Raw genomic sequence first — 23,512 nt, 5'->3', positions numbered from 1 at the left:
CAGAATAATCCAGCAGGGTTTATTTGTGTCCAACAAAATCAGTTACATTTCCCAGATTAAACAGGTTACCACATGGGAACAAGCAGAGTGCAGAACCTATGATGGAACAGCCAAGAGCTTGTATGTATAAATACAGAGACAAAGCCAAGCGGACCAGAACCACATTTGGGATCTAAGAAACCCAGGGCAGATTCCAGAACCAGTTACAGGATACAGGAATGTCTACCCGTCCATCTGTCCTGATGCAACGGCGTCTTGGTACGAAGGCCCACCCTCCTTCTGGTCTGGGAACAACTTGATGAGGTCATCGATACGGAGGATAGTGATGGCGGCCTCTGTGGCAAACTTGAGGCTCTTGGTCTTCACCATGGTGGGCTCGTACACACCAGCCTGCTTGTTGTCCCTGGGTTTACCATTCACCAGGTCCAGACCAATCCTTTAGGGGAGAAGATGACTTCAAATGAGAAACACGTCACAGCCACACTAGAATGTATGCACACATGACTGTAAGTCGCTTTGGATAAAAGCGTCTGCTAAATGGCATATATTATTATTATTGTAGAGCTGGGCTCTCCAACTCCATTGCTGGAGAGCTACCAACCCTAATCTAGTGCACCAGACTAATAATGAGCTGGTTGATAATCTGAATCAGGTTAGTTCCAACTGGGGTTGGAACAAAAGCCTTCAGGAGGGTAGCTCTCCAGGAACAAAGTTCGAAAGCTGGGATGCAGAGCTACTGCATTGTAAACTGCTGGCACTTCTACAACTGAAGCTCATTGGGTTCACAACATGTTAAGCTGTGATGAACTGATACAGAAGCAGAATACACAAACCATTGTGACATTAAAAATGTCCAGGCCAGAGTAGTGGCATTACAGCTCAGGGGAAAACTGCAGTCTCCACTCTGGGCCAGCATGCTTTCTCCCACGCGTATCACTGCATACACCACTGATCAGGTATAGCAGCAAATTTAAAATGGGAATGTTATGAATCCTTGTAGTAAAACTTGACCAAACGGCTCTCAAGCTCAATGGCATCTAAAAAAATTAATTCACTTAATGGCATCAACACAAACACACATGTTGAAATTCATATCTAGTGACGTAGCACACTGACCATTTGAGGTTTTTGCGTTCGGGGTTGACCTGGGCCTCGTTGTGGAAGGCTCGGAGCTTGGCGACCAGGTCAGTGGAGTCCTGAGCAGCGTTCACTGCCAGGGTCTTGGGAATGACCAGGAGGGAACGGGCAAACTCTGCTATGGCCAGCTGCTCACGAGAACCCTGGGAATGGACAAGACATTCACAGATCACACAAAACAATACCCCCCCAATCATTTAGGACACTTCACATCTTTAATTCGGTTTAAAAAAATGGAAAACAAAATGTATTGTTTCCATATGGGAAAACCCATGAAACCTGATGGGTTTCAAAAGTAACAATTACCCCTGATCCCATCTAGACAATCAGGACAGAGATAAAGAAGCAGTGATTCCCAGGTGTATTTCTTTACCATACTAGTGGCGTAGTTCTCCAGGTAGATGGACAGGGCTGCCTCCACAGCACCACCTCCTGGTACAACAGACTTGGACTCCAGCACCCTCTTAACCACACACAGAGCATCATGCAGGGACCGCTCCATCTCATCACACATGAAGTCATTGGCCCCACGCAGGATGATTGAGGCGCAGGTACGGGCCTTGGTACTAAGAGAAGGAAAAGGAAAAGATGGAGATGTGAATAGTAACGGGATAGAGAGAAAAGAATGTTACAAATAAATGTGCTAAAGCAAAACATTGGTAAAGATAAGTAAGAAGGTTGTACATGATCAAAAAATTAGTGATGAGAATAAGACTTCAGTTCCTGTTCTTACTTTTTGACCAGGATGAGCTCATCGTCACACACACGCTCCTGCACCACCTCCTCACAGTGGCCCAACATGGCTGTCTCAAATGTCTCCTCTCCCTCCAGGTTAGACAGGGATGGGCAGATGGTGGCTGAGGGAAAAACAGAAAAAACCCACTCAATTCTGGGTAACAAGCTAACTGGAAACAAACATGGTTGCTTTCAGAAAATATTTTTAATCACTCACTGAAAAAGAGAGAACAGTTTCAGTTGTGTTGACCTGAACGGTTATGACATTAATCAAAAGGTAAACAAAACCTGTAGCTTACCTCCCGTTGCCTTGGCGATGCGTTTGAGGTCCCGCTTGAGGACCCTCCTGATAGCCATGGCTCCCACGTCCACAAAGTACTTGAGGCACATGTCATCGATGCCCCCAGTTGTCAGGATGACATTAGCACCAGACGCCAGAATCTTCTGAATCCTCTCTTTGGTGATGTCAGACTCCCTGGAACAGCAAAATCAACATGAAGACTGTGTGTCTTGTACAAACCCTGTGTATGTCTCTCAACAAGCCATGAGGACATGAACAAATCACCCTGTCTTTAGAAAATAACTGTTGTCCAGCCCAAAGTAGTCGTATTACAGCTCAGAGAAGAGCTGCAGCCTGAACTCTGGGGCAGAATTATTTCTCCCACGCGTATCACTGCTAAAACCACTGAACAAGTATAGCAGCAAATTTAAATGGGAATAGTCTTACGTTGTCATGCATGTGGCAAGGCTTGATTTAAAACAGTACGTCTCGTACAAATAGCCTGTTTGACATGTCCAAGGTACCTCTGTCTGATCTGGTCTAGTTTCTCTGGGTCATTGATGAGGACCTGGACTCCCATCTTCATCTTGGTCTTCTGCAGGCTGAAGTCCAGACACGCCACCTTGGCGTTGGTCAAACGCTTCACCATGCCTACAGGGGGACCAGACCCAGTCATCACACCATTGAACAGAGAATCTTAACCCTGGTCAGGATAAACCTAACCCCACACAATCACTGATCTATTTTACGTAGAGCAAACCTGCCTGACAGAATGAGGAATCATGTCAGCTGCTCTATTCCTGACATTTCTATCTGTAATATTAGCCTACTACTGTCCCAAGCCAGGATGAACCTATACAATAAAAATTCCTTAACACGAAATCTTTATCAAATAGATCGGCCTAACAAGTCATGGTGGCATGTGTGGCCAGAAAAATAGTGCCACGGCTCATACAAGAAGCACCGCAACCATTACTTTTCAAAGCCAGCTTTCTGTCTCCCACGCGTATCACTGCGTATGCAACAAGAACAAGTATAGCAGCAAATTTAAATGGGAGTCTGTCAATTGCATCAGATGGTCATTTCATGGTTGTACTGTTACGGAACTGGCGCAGTCACCATCAACAATGTTTTACACATGTACCTTGAGACCCTACAGTGCAATTGAGTGCGTATCCATTGACAAGATAGCTCTCCTTCTGGCTACGTCCGTGGGCTTTGAGCACGTTAACGGAGTTGATGGGGTACCTCGCCACACCCTTCTGATCCACAAACTTCACTGCCAGAGTAGCGTCCACCACCATGTTGGCAAAGAAGTCTGCATCACTGAGGCGGTCACCGGTCAAGGATTCAAGCTTTTCTATAGAATGGAAGTAGGATTTCACAGCTTTCAATGGTAGTTCCTGCTGAACTACATTGCAGACACATGCCAAATCCAACAAACCCTGGATAGGTTAACATATCAGCTAACCACATATATAGCAATCTGATGCATGACTATACAGTTGATGAAATGGCATGTAACCATTGGTTGATGCAATGCCTAGGCATCTAGTCTGCCTGAAACTCTACCAGGACGTGACACCCAAGACACCGTTTCATTATTAGAATTAAATAAAAAATAGTTACATGTCGCAAATGATTTGGGATGGTATTAGTCGATACTTTGACTCCAACTATCAATTTGTAAAAAACAATGTTTGTTGTTGCTAGAGCGTTAGTCGGCTGTACCTGCGCCAAACTGTAAAAAAAAAAAAAAAACCTATAGCTTGCTCATCTTTTTAAAACTACAATATGTAACTTCTCGGGTAACCTGACCAAATGCATAGAAACACAAGTTATAAATCTGTCATTCTCATTGAAAGCAAGTCCAAGAAGCGGTAGATCTGTTCCATGTGGGCCAGTTCTAAGCTTCCCGTTCTTAAGTTTAGTTTTTGCATACCAAGCCTCAAACAATATTTTTGGTTATGAAAAATAAATTTCACGGCAGTTTAGATACAATATGTTATCAATTCACGTAGTCTCCCCCGCCACTAAAAACCCATTCACATCGTCTGGTTTCCACTAGATTCCATAGCCAAATTCTGCCTCATGAATGAAGTCACATTTCTTAGAGACAGCACACACTTTCATTAGAGATGGCATCTTAAAAAAAAAAATCATAGCAATTCCCAATAAAATAAGTCCTGAATGGAAGGGATTGTCTGTCATGAAATGAAATCAACTAAAACAAGCTCAATTACTCAATGCATACACACACCCCTATTACATTCACCTGTATTGTGAATAGAGTTGATTTACCCAGTTTATCAAGAGATTTACCATTCAAATACATTACCGTTGTTTTAGGTGTTAGATGATTGTACAATGATACAATTAATGCATACATGGCTGCCTAAAAAGTGAAAAAACAATTCCCAACTGTAATGATATCGAACTCAGACAACCAATGACTGAACAGAGCAATAGCTGAGTTGATCTGTCTGGATCAAGTGCCATTCTGTGAATAGTTAATACAAAAAAAGGTGGTATCGTTTTGGGATCAAATAGTGATACTAAACCTGGTATCGAAGTCAAAAATGTGGTATCATGAGAGTAAACACATGTTTACTGCACTTATTTTCATGACTGATAACTTATGTTATGCTCTCGTCTCTTCAGCCAACACACTGAGCTATATATTTGGAATACAAATTGTGATAAAATCTTATCATGATCAATTCCCAGCCATACTTATGTGATCCGTTAAAGCAAATGACAGATATACAGAGAGAGAATGTCAAGAGTATACAAAGCTGTCAAGGCAATGGGTGGCTACTTTGAAGAATATCAAATATATTTTGATTTGTTTAACACTTTTTTGGGTTACTATATGATTCCATATGTGTTATTTCATAGTTTGGATGTCTTCAATATTATTCTACAATGTAGAATAGTAAAAAATAAAACCCTTGAATGAGTAGGTGTCCAAACTTTTCACTGGTACTGTGTATTGGAAGGGGAGGTTTCAGGTTAGTCAGTGAGCAGGAAGAAAGGATACACTCCGATAATCTTGGAGGACATGGAGGTCTTAGCTGCGTTGACCAGACACTCCCTTCCCAGGTCATCTGTTGCGATGGTCAGGTTCTCATTGATGTAGCGTACTGCCTCCCTGGTGGGAATGAAATATATTTTAACCTCTATGGGAGCGGTGTCCGTAGTGCTAGGTAGCTAACGTGCGCTAATGTGATTAGCATAACATAAGTAACAAGAACATTTCCCAGGACATAGACATGTCTTATGAGGGCAGAAAGCTTAATTTTTGTTAATCTAATTGCACTGTCAAAATTACAGTAGCTATTACAGTGAACAAAAATGTATGTCATTGTTTGAGGAGAGTGCACAAAAACCTATCACATCACCTGGTTTGATACATTCACCTCTGAAGGTAAATAATGTACTTACATTCAGTCATCCTGAGGGTCCCATAGATAAAATGTAGCATAGTTTTGTTTGATAAAATCCATTTTATATTCAAATGTAGGAACTGTGTTCTACAGTTTGAACCCCTTCTGTGATACATTTTGAACTGCAATGCCATGCTTGATTGAATCAGTCAAAAACTGATGCCATCTAGTGGCCAAAATCTAAACTGCACATAGACTCCTAAATTATATTATGGCCTTGCTCTTCAATTTCAAAGATGAAGAAAAAAAATAATATGATCTCACATGTTTTTTTCTTTGTATTATCTTTTACCAGATGTGTTATATTCTCCTACACTCATTTCACATTTCCACAAACTTCAAAGTGTTCCATTTCAAATGGTATCAAGAATATGCATATTCTTGCTTCAGGTCCTGAGCTACAGGCAGTTAGATGAGTGTCATCTTTGGCAGATGTAAAAAAAAAAAAAATTTAAAGGGCACGATCCTTAAATTAAGAGCTCCGTTTACAGAACCAGGAATTTCACAGTTCAGTCTTGTAGTGGAGAACTTTCAGAAGATTAGAATCAAACAGATCTGTCAATAGCAACAAATGCTCTTCCGCTATCCACAGAAACACCACTCGTCAACCCCCAATTTGTTTACACATTAGTGCTACAATTGCTAGCTACAGTTGTGTGTTATTGAATATGATTGTATTGAAAGAAACCAGAGGTGACTCATTCCAAACAACCACTAGTTCTTTTATGCTTTGGTTGACACATTCATTCTGGAGACAGTTAACAGGCAATACAAAGTCAAACAACCCTGTCCTTGTAAACAAAGTAATGAACCAGGAGGGGAGAAGGATCTCAAAAGGCTGATAATATGCAAAACAATGGTGTGGAAATTGGATAGACTGTGGCATGATTCTTACTTGCAGGCCAGGCGGTATCCACTGATGACTGAAGTTGGATGGATCTTCTGCTTCACCAGTTCATCTGCGCTCTTCAGCAGCTCTGCTGCAATGATCACCTTTAAAACAAAGGAAAGAACAATATGAATAAGCCAGGGAAGATTATTTATTTATATATAAATAAATGTGCCGTTATTTCATATAGAGGTGGCGGAATGGAGGCCGTCCAACCCCTTCAGACAATGACGGACAGTCTCTCTATCCCGTTAGCATAGCCGAACATCTGTAGAGGCAGATGAGCGGTACTAAAAACAGGAAGCAGGTCATTTGAACCATGAGTGTGACTAGGCAGGTTCAGGCCAACCTCCACCAAATTATGTTTACTTGATCAAATTGAAATCTAACATTTTAAGAGTCTTTCAGGTAGGAATATATCAGACAACCTTTCCCTTGACCTTTGTTCTGAGCAGCTGTTTAAGTACTCACCACTGAAGTTGTCCCATCCCCAACCTCTTTGTCTTGCAGCTCAGCCAGTTCACACAGCACCTTGGCTGCTGGGTGCTCCACCTCCAGCAGTTTCAGGATGGTAGCCCCATCGTTGGTGATAGTCACGTCCTAAACATTAGAGCATTTGTAAGAACTTATTCCGTCAATCTGAATGGTACACAAGCCATATCCAATTAGTCTGATGGCGGTGACTAATTGGCCACAAGTATTTACCCCGATGTCATCCACCAACATCTTGTCCAGCCCGACCGGGCCAAGGGAACTCTTGACGATGTTGGCAATGGATGATGCGGCCATGACTGCAGAAGAAACGTGGGCACACAATCAAAGCTGATTCCCTTGCCACAAAAAGTAACGTTACACTAGCTGTATTAACTAGCTAACTATTACAAATAACTACCAACAATTAAATTCACCAATCTATAAACAGGACAATTCCGAAACTGTTCAAACTGATGTAAATTGTTCTGTCAGTTCTATTAGGAGGGGTGGACGAAGCCAGCCGCTCCGTCAAGACAACGACAGTGTTCTCTCTCCCCCATTAGCATAGCCGTTCATTCTGGGATGGATGAATGAACGGTACTAAAAAATGGGAAACGCCTAGGAACTATTTTTTTTTGGGGGGGGGGGAGAAATCATGTTGCGCACAGGGATAGGTAACTGGTAGCGTTAGCGACTCCCTAACGCCAATGACATAATGCGTATTAGTAAGCCAACGTTAGCTAGCTAATATAGCAATTTAGCAAGCCTAACTAGCACGGATTAGCTACAATATACTGTTAGATAATATAGCTAATATTGATTTATTATACAGCTTTGTATACTAATGTGGGCAACACAATATGCTTAGGTAGCTAGTTGATTAACATTATATCTTGCAAATTTAAGAAAAGGGAGGCGAAACGACGCATTTTCTTCCCCCGCACGTGCTGCGGAGTGCTAGTTAGCTAACCATTGAACTCCGTCCGAAACTCTCCCGCAGACACCGATTAAAACACAAATGGCATAAACTGCGACCCAAGAGATAACAACATAGCTCACCATTTTGAGAACGAACGGACTCGCCGGTCGTTCTCGTGCCGAACACGTTTAACGCTCCATCCATTAACGACATCTTGGACAAGCTAAAGAGACAGAAGAAAGGAAACGAAGTAATGAACTATGGGTAAACCGGTGGGGAACCAGGGCTTCTGGGTAAAGATTAAGAACCGAGAATAGACGAGAACATTCCAGAATATTACATTTTAAAACAATAATGGCATCGGACAAAAATAATTTTCATTACGAAACCAATGTATGCGTAAGACTGTATATAGCGATATACATTTATCACTTTTTATTCAACTGCTATATGATGAAATACATTTCCCAGCATTCAAAGATCCTTGTTCCTTTTTGTGGCTGTCTTGCTAATGTTCGGCGGGTGCCCTCTACTGGTTGGCTGTGCATATGACACTCACTTCGGACCACAGATGGTATCAATTTGTAGGACAACAGAGAACTGTCAAATCCTATTGTAAAATACTGAGGGAGAGCTTGTTCAATTGTCCATTTGGCCAAGGTCTTCACAGGACACTTCATAGTGTTGGTGGCGATGACTGTGCAATTGTTATTGTTAAATAATAGTGATTCATTTGATTTGTAATCAGTAGCCTAGACTGTTTTATTGAACCTTTATTTAACAAGAAGTAATGACAGTCTTATGTTCTCAAGTAGCACAGCGTTCTAAGGCAATGCATCTCAGTGCAAGAGGTGTCACTACAGTCCCTGGTTCAAATCGAGGCTGTATCACATCTAGCCGTGATTGAGAGTCCCATAGGGCGGCGCACAATTGGCCCAGCGTGGTCCGGGTTTGGCTGAGGTAGGTAGGCCGTCATTGTAAATAAGAATGTGTTCTTAACTGACTTGCCTAGTTAAAGTTTAAATTAGAAAAAATGTAGCAGATCACTTTGGCAGGTGTTGTAGCACTTGCTTGTATTTTCAAGAATTTTCCATACCAAAAACAAGTACAGCAAGTCACCAGTAAGTTTTCTATATCAGTTGATTCTGCAGGGGGGGTGGGTCATCCACTTTGAACTCATCCTAAAACCCTCATGAGGCACAACATAACCAGCTGTAATTTGTATACAATCTGTAGTTCTCACAGCTAACAGTAGTCTTTGATTAGAGACTTGTTTTACTTACTGTATTGCTTAGGCCTATATGGATGTCTTTGTGCTAAAATAATGTCTATCATTGGTCAGTTGATGCTCTGAATAGCTCTCATGCAACCTTGTGTATGAATTTATATTATCCATCATGGGTTTTTCAGTCATGGGTAGCTCACAATTGTATTTGATCAATGAATAATTGTTCAACAAGTCACGGAAACCCACTTTGTCTTTTATTTATGACCTCAAATACATTTGTTTTATCGAGCAATGGCAACTAGCAGTTTAAAAAAAAATTACAGTACACTTAACTTAAACATTAAATCATCATATAGCAAACCTATGGCATACAAGAATAACTCTCCTAAAATGTACATCTTTACAAAGTGTTTACAAATCAAATGTAAAAAAAAATAATTAATAATTAAAAAAAAAAAAAGTGCAAGAGTCAATTCAATTTCAATGAAGGTTGACAATCCCCACCAGTGAAACACGAGAAACAAATATACAATGAATAAAAAACATACTTCATATTTTTAAGTTGTTTTGGATACATTTACATGATATTGTGCATTCCAACTTTTCATTTATTATTTTGATAAGGAAAATATAATCAAACAGTGCGTAAAACAAAACTACATTTTTTTGTAACATTCACAGTAAACAAATGAACCAAATTTTATCCAAAGTGTCCCGAAATTCATCAAGAAGCCAACAAAGTTATTATTCTAAATTACAAACTGGCTGTGGCGGTTCATAATAGCGATGAGTGGGGGTCAAGAATAGTTTTTTGTTGTTGTAAATAAATAAGACATTGTAAGTTGGAGACATTGATGAGATCAAACATGAAACAAATTCTCAATAAGTGTGGATCCTCACTACTGAAACTGTTCAGTGATGTCCGAGTTAAAACAAAAAGTAAACTCAATGTATGTGACAATCTACCCTAACATGACATTATTGTGAATATTTGAATGAATCAGGATGATATTCAGGCATAACATGTTTAGAAAGGGAGTGGGAAGGGTGGGGTGCTGATCAGTAGTGTGAAGGTGAGGGGTGTCCCATGAAGTAAACAAAACATTTGACCCGAAATTCTGTGAGGTTGAGGAGAAATGTACATCAAAACACAATACTGCACTCATTCAACGCTCTCCTCCATGGTCCCTCTTAGAAACAACGTTTTAAAATGAATAAGATAAAATAACATTTTAGGTTCTTCCTATTAAGATGCACTATGCCACTCAACCTACGTAGTGTATGTAGAAGACTAAAATATACTTATTACCATTTTCAGACGCACAGATTCAAAATAAATAGATAACTCCTATTGCGGCTGCTTATTGAATATCAGCACACTTTTCTCTTGATTTTAAGATTTTTCTGTTTAAAGCGTGATCCCCTAGTCATGACCAAGGCGTTTGAGCAGGTTGAGAAAACCCAATCATTATATTAAGACTGGTATAGGCTATCTACTGCTTTACATCACCACAGCCCAATGTAAAATATACTCAACCTAATGAACAGCAAGGTACTATGTGTGGAGGCTCCATGTTTAAAAAGGCACGTGGATCCTCTTTATATTATTGCTGATAAACTGTCCATACCTAGCCTATAATCCTGAGCTAATTGCAAATTCATTAAGCTGCTTGCACAGATTGTGTTAAATTGGTTGACACTGTATTATGCACAGTTAAAACAGTACCACTGACAACTAGTCACATAGGATCATCCCTCGGATAAGGGGTAAGCTCAGCTATAGGAAGTTAAATATGCTAAAACAACCATTAAAAAGTAACTCAAACAAAAGTTGAAAACCTTGATTAGATGGTTGTTAACTAAAATGACATGGTGTTCAAAAGAGCAAATTACAGCAACATAACTCAAATTCAGCCAGTGCCATTTCCTCATCAAGAGATCCTAGCAGACTGCAGCAGTGTACCAAATTACATTTTTGGGATGTCAGTATTTTTGTTGAAGGGGGAACGGTTAGAATTAATGGATAGTTATATATTTCTTACTATTACTACTATAACAGAAATTAGCAGAAATATCTGTACAGTACATGGAATACTAATTTCCAACATCTCTAAAAGATGGGTCTGTATGCTTCCCTTTAAATGGTTAAGCCCATACACTCTGAGCCCCTAGCTACACTGTTGTACTCAGCAATAGCATCCAGTTTGCTAAAATGATCACTTTGACCGTTTCATAGTTATTTTTCAACTTATCTAAAATAGATACGGAAGTCAATCTGCTTGACATGGAAGACTGTAAAAAGTGCTGTGGCGGTGGAGTGCCTCTGTAGTACTAATATGTTCCTGTACATGTATGTTGCCATGACTACTCAAGTGCAGTATTTGGCATGTTGTTTTGTGATATGTTGAAATTTGCCCATGTGACTTTGGCAAAGCTGCAGTATTGCATGTTGCGTGTGACGTTGTACCGGTGAATCAGGCAAGAATGCATATTGGTACTTTTTTGTCCTGAAGACTCTGGCAAAGCTAAAGACCTGTGTGGTGTGTAGTGTTGTGCATACAGTAGTGTGTTGAATTGACCATTTAGTGTGTCATTCCCTGTTAACAAACCTCCAGCCATTTAGTGTTATTTGTTGTCATGAGACAGGCAAAGCTACAGACCTGATTAAACTACATCTACTACTATGTTCATATGGTGGTGTGTTATGGGTGGTCATGGCAACTCAGGCAAAGCTACTGGAGCTGAGGCATTGGAACTTCTCTCTGAGTGACTGGACGATGTTGGGCTGGTTCTGCTGTGCCGGCTGCTCCGCCCAGAGGTACTCCTGTAGACGCTCCCGGTCCGTCAGCCCACAGGAGGACCTCGACGGAGTGCAGGGCAGACTCTGGGTCTGGGCTGGCCCTCTGGAGCCACCACCACCATCGTTGTTACGCTGCTCGGAGCAGTCCTGATCCCGCTCGCTCTCATCCTCAGAGCGGATCTCCACGTAATCGTCATCATCGTCGTCTCCATTGTCCTTGAAGTTGGCCAGGTAGTTCTGGGTGGCTGTGAGCATGCTCAGCGCGGAGGCACGGTTCAGGACCACCACCTGCTGACCATCTTGCAGGGTGAGGTCAGAGTGACCGTGACCGTAACTGGACCGCTCCGGGAGGCTGCTCTGCCGACCGGCCCGGCCCAGACTACTGGGACCATGGAGTCTCTCTGAGGAACTCTGGACCACAGCCGGGCCACGGTTGGACCCGGTAAGGTCATTCTCCTTCTCCTGCTGCCGTTCGCCCAATGAGCAGATAGACTGGCAGCGGCTGGTAGGTGGTTTAGAGGAGGACGAGGAAGAGGAGGCGGAGTTAAAGGAGGTGTGTCGTTTAATAGAACTGTACACATGCTCCTCCTTCTCACTGGGGGCAGAGACACAAGAGCTCCACCGCTGGGTGGGTGAGGTCTCTGGGGAGGGAGGTAGGATCTTTAGGGTGGGGACGGAGCAGGCTGCTGTGAGCCTGCACTGGGGGGTGGAGGACCGTATCCCCGACACAAAGCTGGCCAGCTCCCCGTTGCTGTAGGTGGAGAGGAGCCAGTCATCCTCCAGCCCTAGGCCCAGGGAGGAGCAGGTCTCAGGCAGGGATGGGGAGGAGGCCAGCCCTAGGTGGGAATGGTGCGATCCAGGAGGACCCGGGCTGCTGGAGCCCTGACCTGGAGGGTCTTTAAACATCACCTGGTCATACAGCTGGGAGTACTCGGCTATCCTCGCACCTGAGAGAGAAAGAGAGAAATATAAATAAAATACACAGAATTCATGTTTAGTCCTTTTATTAACCAAACAAACACAGTCAGGTCCAACATTATTGGCACCCTTGATAAAGATGAGCAAAAAAGACAGTATAAAATTGGGAAATACATTATTTTATACTAATACAATTGCTCAGAAAAATTGATTTTGTTCAACAGGTAATAAAAACGATTCTAAAAATGATTGGCACCCCTTTTCAATACTCTAGCACCCTCTCCTTACAAGGATAACAACACCGAGCCTTTTACTAAAATATTTTATGAGATTGGAAAACACATTGGGGACGATCTTCGACTATTCCTCCATACAGAATATTTCCAGATCTGGCCTCTTCAATTCAAACCACAGGTTTTCAATTAGGTTCAAGTCCAGAGACTGAGTTTGCCATTGCATTATGTTGATGTTGTGGTCAATAAACCATTTCTTTGTGGATTTTGATTAGTGTTTGGGGTTATTTGTCTTGCTGGAAGATCCACTTGTGGCCTTTGTGTCAGCTTCCTGGCAGAGGCAACTGGGTTTTTGGTTAAAATGTCCTGGTACTAAAGTTCTTGATTCTGTAGACCTTAACAAGGGCACCAGGACCATTGGAAGCAAATGGCGACCTTGAATATCATTAACAATGTGGTTTGAATTGAAGAGGGCAGTCCATAAGCTACCAAGCTTGCTAGGACAGAACAGATAGAACTTCAATTAGCACTGTGGTGTGAAGTGAAAGGTGTCAATGCCTTGGCCAAAGCCATGGCAGGAGAGTCTCACAGCCTACCCCACCCAAATCCAGAGGCCTTTGAAGCCCTCTCCCGCTGTTCAGAGACCATCCCCGGGAATTTTCTACAAGGAATCTGCCTCCAGAAAAAAGCTTATCCAAAGTGGGTGTGACACCTACTCCTGCTGCACTGCTGCTTAGATTCCACCTGGAATCGTCTGCCCTGGCCCGTCTCCCAGTCTGGTACAGGTACCCTCGCCACACTACCCACTCTCTCCCGAGCTTTCGCTCGCCTCCAGCACACACGCACTGTTGGGGTGAGTGACTCTGAACTTACAATGGCTAGCTTTATGCCATTTGCCTTATGACTCCTGCATGCTTTGTTGACTATGAACTTGCTTGTTTACCCAACCGTGGGACAGACTATGTTTGATCCCACACTCGGTACTCTGACTCTCTATTGATTACACAGACTCTTGGCCTCCCATCCTATTCTAACCACTTTGTATTCATGTTAACTGATGAAATTGCTATACAATATGACCTTGTTGCCATCGAATGCACATTCAAATGTCATAAATCATCACTGCAGAGCTCTCCCTGTTCTCAGCTGTGCCCTGATTATACTACTGCTGATGATATCTGGAAATGTGCATGTACACCCTGGCCCATCTACTGTTGCTAGCCCCAATTCTGACTTGTGCTCTGATATCTGCTTCACTGATTTCTGCTCTCGTAAAAGGGTTTTCTGCACATTAACATTAGAAGCTTATTACCTATTACCTAGAAGCGTATTACCTTTTTATTTTTATTTCACCTTTATTTAACCAGGTAGGCTAGTTGAGAACAAGTTCTCATTTGCAACTGCGACCTGGCCAAGATAAAGCATAGCAGTGTGAACAGACAACACAGAGTTACACATGGAGTAAACAATTAACAAGTCAATAACACAGTAGAAAAAAAGGGAGTCTATATACATTGTGTGCAAAAGGCATGAGGAGGTAGGCGAATAATTACAATTTTGCAGATTAACACTGGAGTGATAAATGATCAGATGGTCATGTACAGGTAGAGATATTGGTGTGCAAAAGAGCATAAAAGTAAATAAATAAAAACAGTATGGGGATGAGGTAGGTAAAAATGGGTGGGCTATTTACCGATAGACTATGTACAGCTGCAGCGATCGGTTAGCTGCTCAGATAGCAGATGTTTGAAGTTGGTGAGGGAGATAAAAGTCTCCAACTTCATAGATTTTTGCAATTCGTTCCAGTCACAGGCATCAGAGAACTGGAACGAAAGGCGGCCAAATGAGGTGTTGGCTTTAGGGATGATCAGTGAGATACACCTGCTGGAGCGCGTGCTACGGGTGGGTGTTGCCATCGTGACCAGTGAACTGAAATAAGGCCGAGCTTTATCTAGCATGGACTTGTAGATGACCTGGAGCCAGTGGGTCTGGCGACGAATATGTAGCGAGGGCCAGCCGACTAGAGCATACAGGTCGCAGTGGTGGGTGGTATAAGGTGCTTTAGTGACAAAACGGATGGCACTGTGATAAACTGCATCCAGTTTGCTGAGTAGAGTGTTGGAAGCAATTTTGTAGATGACATCGCCGAAGTCGAGGATCAGTAGGATAGTCAGTTTTACTAGGGTAAGTTTGGCGGTGTGAGTGAAGGAGGCTTTGTTGCGGAATAGAAAGCCGACTCTTGATTTGATTTTCGATTGGAGATGTTTGATATGAGTCTGGAAGGAGAGTTTACAGTCTAGCCAGACACCTAGGTACTTATAGATGTCCACATATTCAAGGTCGGAACCATCCAGGGTGGTGATGCTGGTCAGGCGTGCGGGTGCAGGCAGCGAACGGTTGAAAAGCATGCATTTGGTTTTACTAGCGTTTAAGAGCAGTTGGAGGCCACGGAAGGAGTGTTGTATGGCATTGAAGCTTGTTTGGAGGTTAGATAGCACAGTGTCCAAGGACGGGCCGGAAGTATATAGAATGGTGTCGTCTACGTAGAGGTGGATCAGGGAATCGCCCGCAGCAAGAGCAACATCATTGATATATACAGAGAAAAGAGTCGGCCCGAGAATTGAACCCTGTGGCACCCCCATAGAGACTGCCAGAGGACTGGACAGCATGCCCTCTGATTTGACACACTGAACTCTGTCTGCAAAGTAATTGGTGAACCAGGCAAGGCAGTCATCCGAAAAACCGAGGCTACTGAGTCTGCCGATAAGAATATGGTGATTGACAGAGTCGAATGCCTTGGCAAGGTCGATGAAGACGGCTGCACAGTACTGTCTTTTATCGATGGCGGTTATGATATCGTTTAGTACCTTGAGCGTGGCTGAGGTGCACCCGCGACCGGCTCGGAAACCAGATTGCACAGCGGAGAAGGTACAGTGGGATTCGAGATGGTAAGTGACCTGTTTGTTGACTTGGCTTTCGAAGACCTTAGATAGGCAGGGCAGGATGGATATAGGTCTGTAACAGTTTGGGTCCAGGGTGTCTCCCCCCCTTGAAGAGGGGGATGACTGCGGCAGCTTTCCAATCCTTGGGGATCTCAGACAATATGAAAGAGGTTGAACAGGCTGGTAATAGGGGTTGCGACAATGGCGGCGGATAGTTTCAGAAATAGAAGGTCCAGATTGTCAAGCTCAGCTGATTTGTACGGGTCCAGGTTTTGCAGCTCTTTCAGAAGATCTGCTATCTGGATTTGGGTAAAGGAGAACCTGGAGAGGCTTGGGTGAGTAGCTGCGGGGGGGGGGGGGGGGGGGTGGAGCTGTTGGCCGAGGTTGGAGAAGCCAGGCGGAAGGCATGGCCAGCCGTTGAGAGATGCTTGTTGAAGTTTTCGATAATCATGGGTTTATCGGTGGTGACCGTGTTACCTAGCCTCAGTGCAGTGGGCAGCTGGGAGGAGGTGCTCTTGTTCTCCATGGACTTCACAGTGTCCCAGAACTTTTTGGAGTTGGAGCTACAGGATGCAAACTTCTGCCTGAAGAAGCTGGCCTTAGCTTTCCTGACTGACTGCGTGTATTGGTTCCTGACTTCCCTGAACAGTTGCAGATCGCGGGGACTGTTCGATGCTATTGCAGTCCGCCACAGGATGTTTTTGTGCTGGTCGAGGGCAGTCAGGTCTGGAGTGAACCAAGGGCTATATCTGTTCTTCGTTCTGCATTTTTTGAACGGAGCATGCTTATCTAAAATGATGAGGAAGTTACTTTTAAAGAATGACCGGGCATCCTCAATTGACGGGATGAGGTCAATGTCCTTCCAGGATACCCGGGCCAGGTCGATTAGAAAGGCCTGCTCACAGAAGTGTTTTAGGGAGCGTTTGACATTGATGAGGGGTGGTCGTTTGACTGCGGCTCCGTAGCGGATACAGGCAATGAGGCAGTGATCGCTGAGATCCTGGTTGAAGACAGCGGAGTTGTATTTGGAGGGCAAGTTGGTCAGGATGACGTCTATGAGGGTGCCCTTGTTTACAGATTTAGGGTTGTACCTGGTGGGTTCCTTGATGATTTGTGTGAGATTGAGGGCATCTAGCTTAGATTGTAGGACTGCCGGGGTGTTAAGCATATCCCAGTTTAGGTCACCTAACAGAACAAACTCTGAAGCTAGATGGGGGGCGATCAATTCACAAATGGTGTCCAGGGCACAGCTGGGAGCTGAGGGGGGTCGGGAGCAGGCGGCAACAGTGAGAGACATTTCTGGAGAGAATAATTTTCAAGATTAGTAGTTCGAACTGTTTGGGTATGGACCTGGAAAGTATGACATTACTTTGCAGGCTATCTCTGCAGTAGACTGCAACTCCTCCCCCTTTGGCAGTTCTATCTTGACGGAAGATGTTATAGTTGGGTATGGAAATCTCAGAATTTTTGGTGGCCTTCCTGAGCCAGGATTCAGACACGGCAAGGACATCAGGGTTAGCAGAGTGTGCTAAAGCAGTGAGTAAAACAAACTTAGGGAGGAGGCTTCTGATGTTGACATGCATGAAACCAAGGCTTTTTCGATCACAGAAGTCAACAAATGAGGGTGCCTGGGGACATGCAGGGCCTGGGTTTACCTCCACATCACCCGCGGAACAGAGGAGGAGTAGAATGAGGGTGCGGCTAAAGGCTATCAAAACTGGTCGCCTAGAGCGTTGGGGACAGAGAATAAAAGGAGCAGATTTCTGGGCATGGTAGAATATATTCAGGGCATAATGCGCAGACAGGGGTATGGTGGGGTGCGGGCACTGATGTTAACCTTTCTGATTATAACTTGTTCTGCAAGACAAATCTCCCATAGGTGGTAGAGTGGCAATCTTTACCAAGGAACACCTTCCGTGCTCGGTTGTCCTCCACCAATTCTCTCCACAAACAATTTGATTTGCTGGTTTTAAGCATTTAACTTTCAAATAACTCTTTGTCGACTGTTGCTGGGTGTTATCGTCTTCCATCAGCACCGGTCTGTACCCTACCTAAGCTCTCTCCTGGCCCCTTACACTAAGTCTGAATTTATCCTGCGAGGTGACCAAAACTGGGACATGCTTAAACCACCTGACCAAGTCCTAAAGCAATGGGACTCCCTAAAGCTTTCTCAGATTATTACCAATCCCACAAGGTATGACTCCAAACACCCAGAAAAGGCTACTCTCCTTGATGATATCCTCACAAATAATCCTGATAGGTATCAGTCTGGTGTTTTCTGTAATGACCTTAGTGATTACTGTTTTACAGCCTGTGTTCGTAATGGTTGTTCAGAGAAACGACCTGTCCTGATTTGTTTTAGATGCTTGCTAAAAACCTTTAATGAGCAAGCCTCCCTTCCTAACCTGGCCTCTGTAAATTCGTATAGAATCAGCTTGAAGACGCTTGGACCTTATTTTTTGATATTTTCAGTGGTGTTAACAAACACGCCCCATAAAAAAATATATTGAATTAAAAACAGGGTCAACCCCTGGTTCGCCCGTGATCTTGCAGAGTTACTCCATCTCAAGAATTCCCTTTGGAGAAAGGCTCGGCGCACACATACTCAGGCTGATGGGCTCTCGTTCAAGCAAATGAGGAATAAGTGCACTCAGGCTATCCGCAAGGCCAAGGTTAGTTACTTTAAGGAGCAGTTCTCCCTCTGTGGGTCTTACCCCAAGAAGTTCTGGAAAACTGTTAAAGACCTGGAGAATAAACCCTCCTTCTCACAGCTGACCATGTCCCTTAATGTTGTTGATGTGGTTGTTACTGACAAGGAGCACATGGCTGAACTCTTTAATCACCACTTCATTAATTCAGGATTCCTATTTGACTCATCCATGCCTTTTTGCCCGTCCAACATTTCCTCATCTCCCACCCCTTTCTAATGCGACCTAGCCCCAATGCTCCTCCCTCTTTTACCCATGCTCCACTACAAAGTTTCTCCCTGCAGTTGGTCACTGAGTCCAAGGTGCTAAAGGAGCTCCTTAAACTTGACCCAAAAAAAACATGGTTTAGACCCTTTCTTCTTTAAGGTTGCTGCCCCTATCATCGCCAAGCCAATCTCTGATCAAGCTGATCCTAACTGTTATAGGTCAATTTCTATTTTGCCCAGTTTATCAAAAGTGTTGGAAGTACTTGTCAATAATCAACTGACTGATGTCTATAGTATTCTCTCTGGTAAGCAATCTGGTTTCCGCTCAGGTTATGGATGTGTCACTGCAACATTAAAGGTCCTCAATGATGTCACCATTACCCTTAATTCTAAGCAACGTTGTGCTGCTATTTTTATTGACTTGGCCAAAGCTTTTGATACGGTAGACTATTTCATTCTTGTGGGCCGGCTAAGGAGTATCTGTGTCTCTGAGGGGTCTAAGGCCTGGTTTGCTAACGACCTCTCTCAGAGTGCAGTGTAAAAAGTCCTAATATCTGCTGTCTCAGCCACTGCCTGTCACCAAGGGAGTACCAAAAGGCTCCTAGGCCCCATGCTCTTCTCAATTTACATTAACAACATAGCTCAGGCAGTAGGAAGCTCTCTCAACCATTTATCCATTTATATGCAGATGATACAGTCTTATATTATAGCTGGCCCGTCCCTGGATTTTGTGTTACACGCTCTACAACAAAGCTTTCTTAGTGTCCAACTAGCTTTCTCTTTGGTAAGAAGAATGCCCTTCTTGACACAGGTGTGATTACTACCTCTGAGACTTTAGAGCAGGGGTGGTCAATTTTTTGGGCTTGAGGGCCATATTGGGATTTTGAAATTCAATGGAGGGACGCATTTTTTGGGGGGACCAATTGTTTGTTAAAATCAATTTGCAGAGGATTCCGGAGTGGCGCAGCAGTCCAAGGCACTGCATCGCAGTGCTTGAGGCGTCACTACAAACCCGGGTTCGATCCCAGACTGTGGCACAGCTGGCCGTGATTGGGAGACCCATGAGGTGGGGCACAATTGGCCCAGCGTTGTCCGGGTTAGGAGAGGGTTTGGCAGGCCAGATTTCTTCGCGCTCTAGTAACTCCTGTGGCGGGCCGGGTGCATGCAAGCTGACACGGTCGTCAGGTGTACGGGGTTTCCTCCGACACATTGTGGTCCCTCTGTAGCTCAATTGGTAGAGCATGGCGCTTGTAACGCCAGGGTAGTGGGTTCAATCCCCGGGACCACCCATACGTAGAATGTATGCACACATGACTGTAAGTCGCTTTGGATAAAAGCGTCTGCTAAATGGCATATATTATTATATTATATTATTGGTGCGGCTGGCTTCCGGGTTAAGCGGGCATTGTGTCAAGAAGCAGTGTGGTTTGGCTGGGTCATGTTTCGGGGGACGCACGGCTCTCAATCTTTGCCTCTCCCAAGTCCGTACGGGAGTTGCAGTGATGGGACAAGACTATCTACCCGCGTACTTTGCCCCACTTGGGAGTATGGCTAGACAGTACACTGTCCTCTCAGCACATATCAAAGCTGCAGGCTGAAGTTAAATCTAGACTTGGTTTCTTCTGTTGTAATCACTCCTCTTTCACCCTTTAACCCTGATTCAGATGACCATTTTACCCATGCTAGATTACGTCATTTATAGATCGGCAGGTAAGGGTGCTCTCGAGCGGCTAGATGTTCTTCACCATTCGGCCATCAGATTTTCCACCAATGCTCCTTATAGGACACATCACTGCACTCTATACTCCTCTGTCAACTGGTCATCTCTATATACCTGTTGCAAGACCTACTGGTTGAAACTTATTTATAAAACCCTCTTAGGCCTCACTCCCCCCTATCTGAGATACCTACTGCAGCCCTCATCCTCCACATACAACACCAGTTCAACCAGTCACATTCTGTTGAAGGTCCCCAAAGCGCACACATCCCTGGGTCGCTCCTCTTTTCAGTTTGCTGCAGCTAGCGACTGGAACGAGCTGCAACAAACACTCAAACTGGACAGTTTTTTTTTATCTCAATCTCTTCATTCAAAGACTCAATCATGGACACTCTTACTGACAGTTGTGGCTTCTTCGCGTGGTGTATTGTTGTCTCTACCTTCTTGCCCTTTGTGCTGTTGTCTATGCCCAATAATGTTTGGACCATGTTTTGTGCTGCTACCATGTTGTTGCCATGTTGTGTTGCTACCATGCTGTGTTGTCATGTGTTGCTGCCTTGCTATGTTGTCATCTTAGGTCTCTCATTATGTAGTGTCTCTCTTGTTGTGATGTGTGTTGTGTCCTATATTTATATTGTATATTTGAATCCCAGCCCCCGTCCCCGCAGGAGGCCTTTTGGGTAAGCCGTCATTGTAAATAAGAATTTGTTCTTAACTGACTTACCTATTTAAATAAAGGTTAAAAAATATATAAAACATTAAAATAATAATAATAAATATCAAGGATCTGGAAATATTCTGTATGGAACAATGGTCTAAGATCCAATATTTGTATGAATTATATACTGTCTTTTTTGCTCATCTTTATTAAGGGTGCCAATAATTATTGACCTGACTGTAGTTAGCTGTACATATCATGACTGTATAAGCAACTACTGATTATGTTTGTTACCTATGGCAGCGCCGCCTTGCTTCTTATCCTCCAAAATGGCTGCCAGGTCTTTCTGCTTCTTCTCCAGGTCTTTCTGCTGCTTCTTCTCCTCCCTGTTGCGTCCTCCTGACCCCATGTCGCCGGGGTCCATGCTCTTCATGCGGAGCAGCTGGTTGGCCTTCTTGATCTTCTGGCTGTATTGGCGAGCCATCAAGAACACACGGTTCTTGGTCTTGTCCATGAGCTCCTGGGAGAAGCTGTCCACTGAGTCCCCTGGAAGAAGAGAAGAGGAGGCCAGGGCGGAGTCCAGACCACCCAGCCCAGCCAGCTCTCCAGGGAACAGGCTGTGGAGGTCCCTGATGGAGGGGTCCCTTTGGCTGGGGTCTCGTTGGGGCAGATCCCCCAGCTCATCATCATCTTCCAGACGGAAGCTGCCACTGCTGAGGCGAGCGAGTCTGTTACGGATGGTCTTGACTGTCCCGGAAGGGGCAGGGTCTGGGATGGCAGGGAGGGGGAGGGACGGGGGAGTGAGGGGTGAGGGGGAGGGGTAATGATCTTCATCTTCAAAGGTAGCCTCTCTGAGCAGCTCTGGGAAGTTGAGGATGGGGACGGTGAATTGGTGAGCGGGGGTCACAGTGGGGGGGTTGGGATTGTGGGCTGGGGGGCTCTTGGTAGGGGATCTATGTTTTTGAGAGCTGTTCTTTTTGGGGCTGCTCTTGACCGACGAGGTCTTGGGGGCCTCACTGGCACTCACGGGAAACGCGGCGGGAAGGCGGTCCGCGTTCTTCTCGTTCTTCTTGATGTAGTTTTCCAAATCGTTCCAGATCTCGTCCACCTGCTCCGACATCCGGTCACCGGTGTGGGAACGCTGGGAGAACGTTTCCGAGGCGGATGAGGAGTAGTAGTCCGGTTCGGAGGTTCCATGGACTGGATGGGAGTTATCCTCCGTCCTCTCGTCCTCCCCAAAATGTAGGCTCTCCTCAGACACAAAGCCCCCCAGGCTCTCACAGCCCGTCAGGTAAGGCTCAGAGGCAGACGGCAACAGACTGTCCCTCTCCTGTGCAGGTCTGTCCCCATCCCTGTCACCCTTGGTTGGGGGCTGCCTAAAGCAGATAGTATCATAAATGTTCTCCTCCTCCACGATCTTCAGGGCACACGTCCCAAATGGCACCTCCTCCAGGGCGGTAGAGGAGTGGTTACTGTCAGACAAGCAGTCTGGCTCCATAAGAGGCTCTGTAATACTCCCAGGGACCCCTGTGTTTAGAGCCCCAGGGCACTGTGTGTCTCTAGGGGCCTCTCTTTGGGCCCCACGACCCTCCTGTTCCCTCCTGATCAGCCCCATGCTCTTCAGGTCCTCATAGCTGATGTTGTCATAAATGTTCTCTATGTCGTCTATCGTCAGCTGCTCGGTCGACGACGATCCTGAAATGTCGTTGCTGGACGATTCGGTGTGGATCATCCCTTCCTGGTCATCATCCTGACCAGGGGGGCTGTGTCGGCCGTCAGTCTGTTTCTCCCCCACGCTGCTGGCTCTCCGCAGCACTCTGCTGTCCCCGGTGGATGGGGGGTCTACCTGCACCATGGGAACCTGCTCCATGTGCCAGCTGCAGGGTCGTCCCTGGGTCTTGCTGGGAGACGATGTGACCTCTAACCTAACAGGAAGTGGTTCTGGTTCTTGCCCGCCGGGCTCGGTGGGGACGAACATCTGGTAAATGTCCTCATCCTCCTCGTCAGGGTTCATGGTGCGCTGACGCGTAGGGAACATGGCTCTGCGGACACGGTGGTCCGCCCAGATGTTCCCCACCGTCTGGGGGTCACCCCCTGGGACCAGCATGGAGGGGACATGGGTGTCCGGAGGTTCCTCTGTCACACGGGGCGTCCTGAGGAGAGGAGGGTGGTGACCTCCCTGAAGAGATTTGTTAGCCCTCTGGAGAGAAAGAGAGATGGAG

The 23,512-nt window shown here is 44.8% G+C and overlaps 2 protein-coding genes across 4 annotated transcripts in view; both read right to left on the bottom strand.

Moving 5' to 3' along the window:
• Positions 1-3: 3 nt before the first annotated feature.
• Positions 4-8,172, bottom strand: tcp1 (t-complex 1). Its single transcript, XM_046298747.1, has 12 exons — positions 8,021-8,172; positions 7,193-7,278; positions 6,959-7,087; positions 6,494-6,591; positions 5,193-5,303; positions 3,297-3,478; positions 2,677-2,803; positions 2,172-2,347; positions 1,871-1,994; positions 1,511-1,703; positions 1,117-1,280; positions 4-436 (listed from the first exon to the last, which is right to left on the bottom strand). Exons 1-12 carry the CDS (start codon positions 8,091-8,093, stop codon positions 223-225), a joined length of 1,677 nt encoding a protein of 558 aa, XP_046154703.1. The 5' UTR covers positions 8,094-8,172; the 3' UTR covers positions 4-222.
• A 1,168-nt stretch (positions 8,173-9,340) lies between these two features.
• LOC123995263 (pleckstrin homology domain-containing family G member 1) overlaps positions 9,341-23,512 on the bottom strand; it is a 139,022-nt gene continuing 124,850 nt past the window's right edge. For all 3 annotated transcript variants that reach the window (XM_046298743.1, XM_046298745.1, XM_046298744.1), the window contains exons 16-17: positions 21,585-23,490; positions 9,341-12,855 (exon numbers count right to left, since the gene is read on the bottom strand). In XM_046298743.1, coding sequence (XP_046154699.1) covers positions 11,831-12,855; positions 21,585-23,490 — 2,931 coding nt within the window. In that variant the 3' untranslated portion in view covers positions 9,341-11,830. The remainder of the gene's footprint in view (positions 12,856-21,584; positions 23,491-23,512) is intronic.

This window comes from Oncorhynchus gorbuscha, linkage group LG14 (assembly GCF_021184085.1).
Source record: "Oncorhynchus gorbuscha isolate QuinsamMale2020 ecotype Even-year linkage group LG14, OgorEven_v1.0, whole genome shotgun sequence".
Classification (NCBI taxonomy): domain Eukaryota; kingdom Metazoa; phylum Chordata; class Actinopteri; order Salmoniformes; family Salmonidae; genus Oncorhynchus; species Oncorhynchus gorbuscha.
The sequence above is the reverse complement of the archived record's forward strand: the minus strand, read 5'-3'. Positions and strand labels throughout refer to the sequence as shown.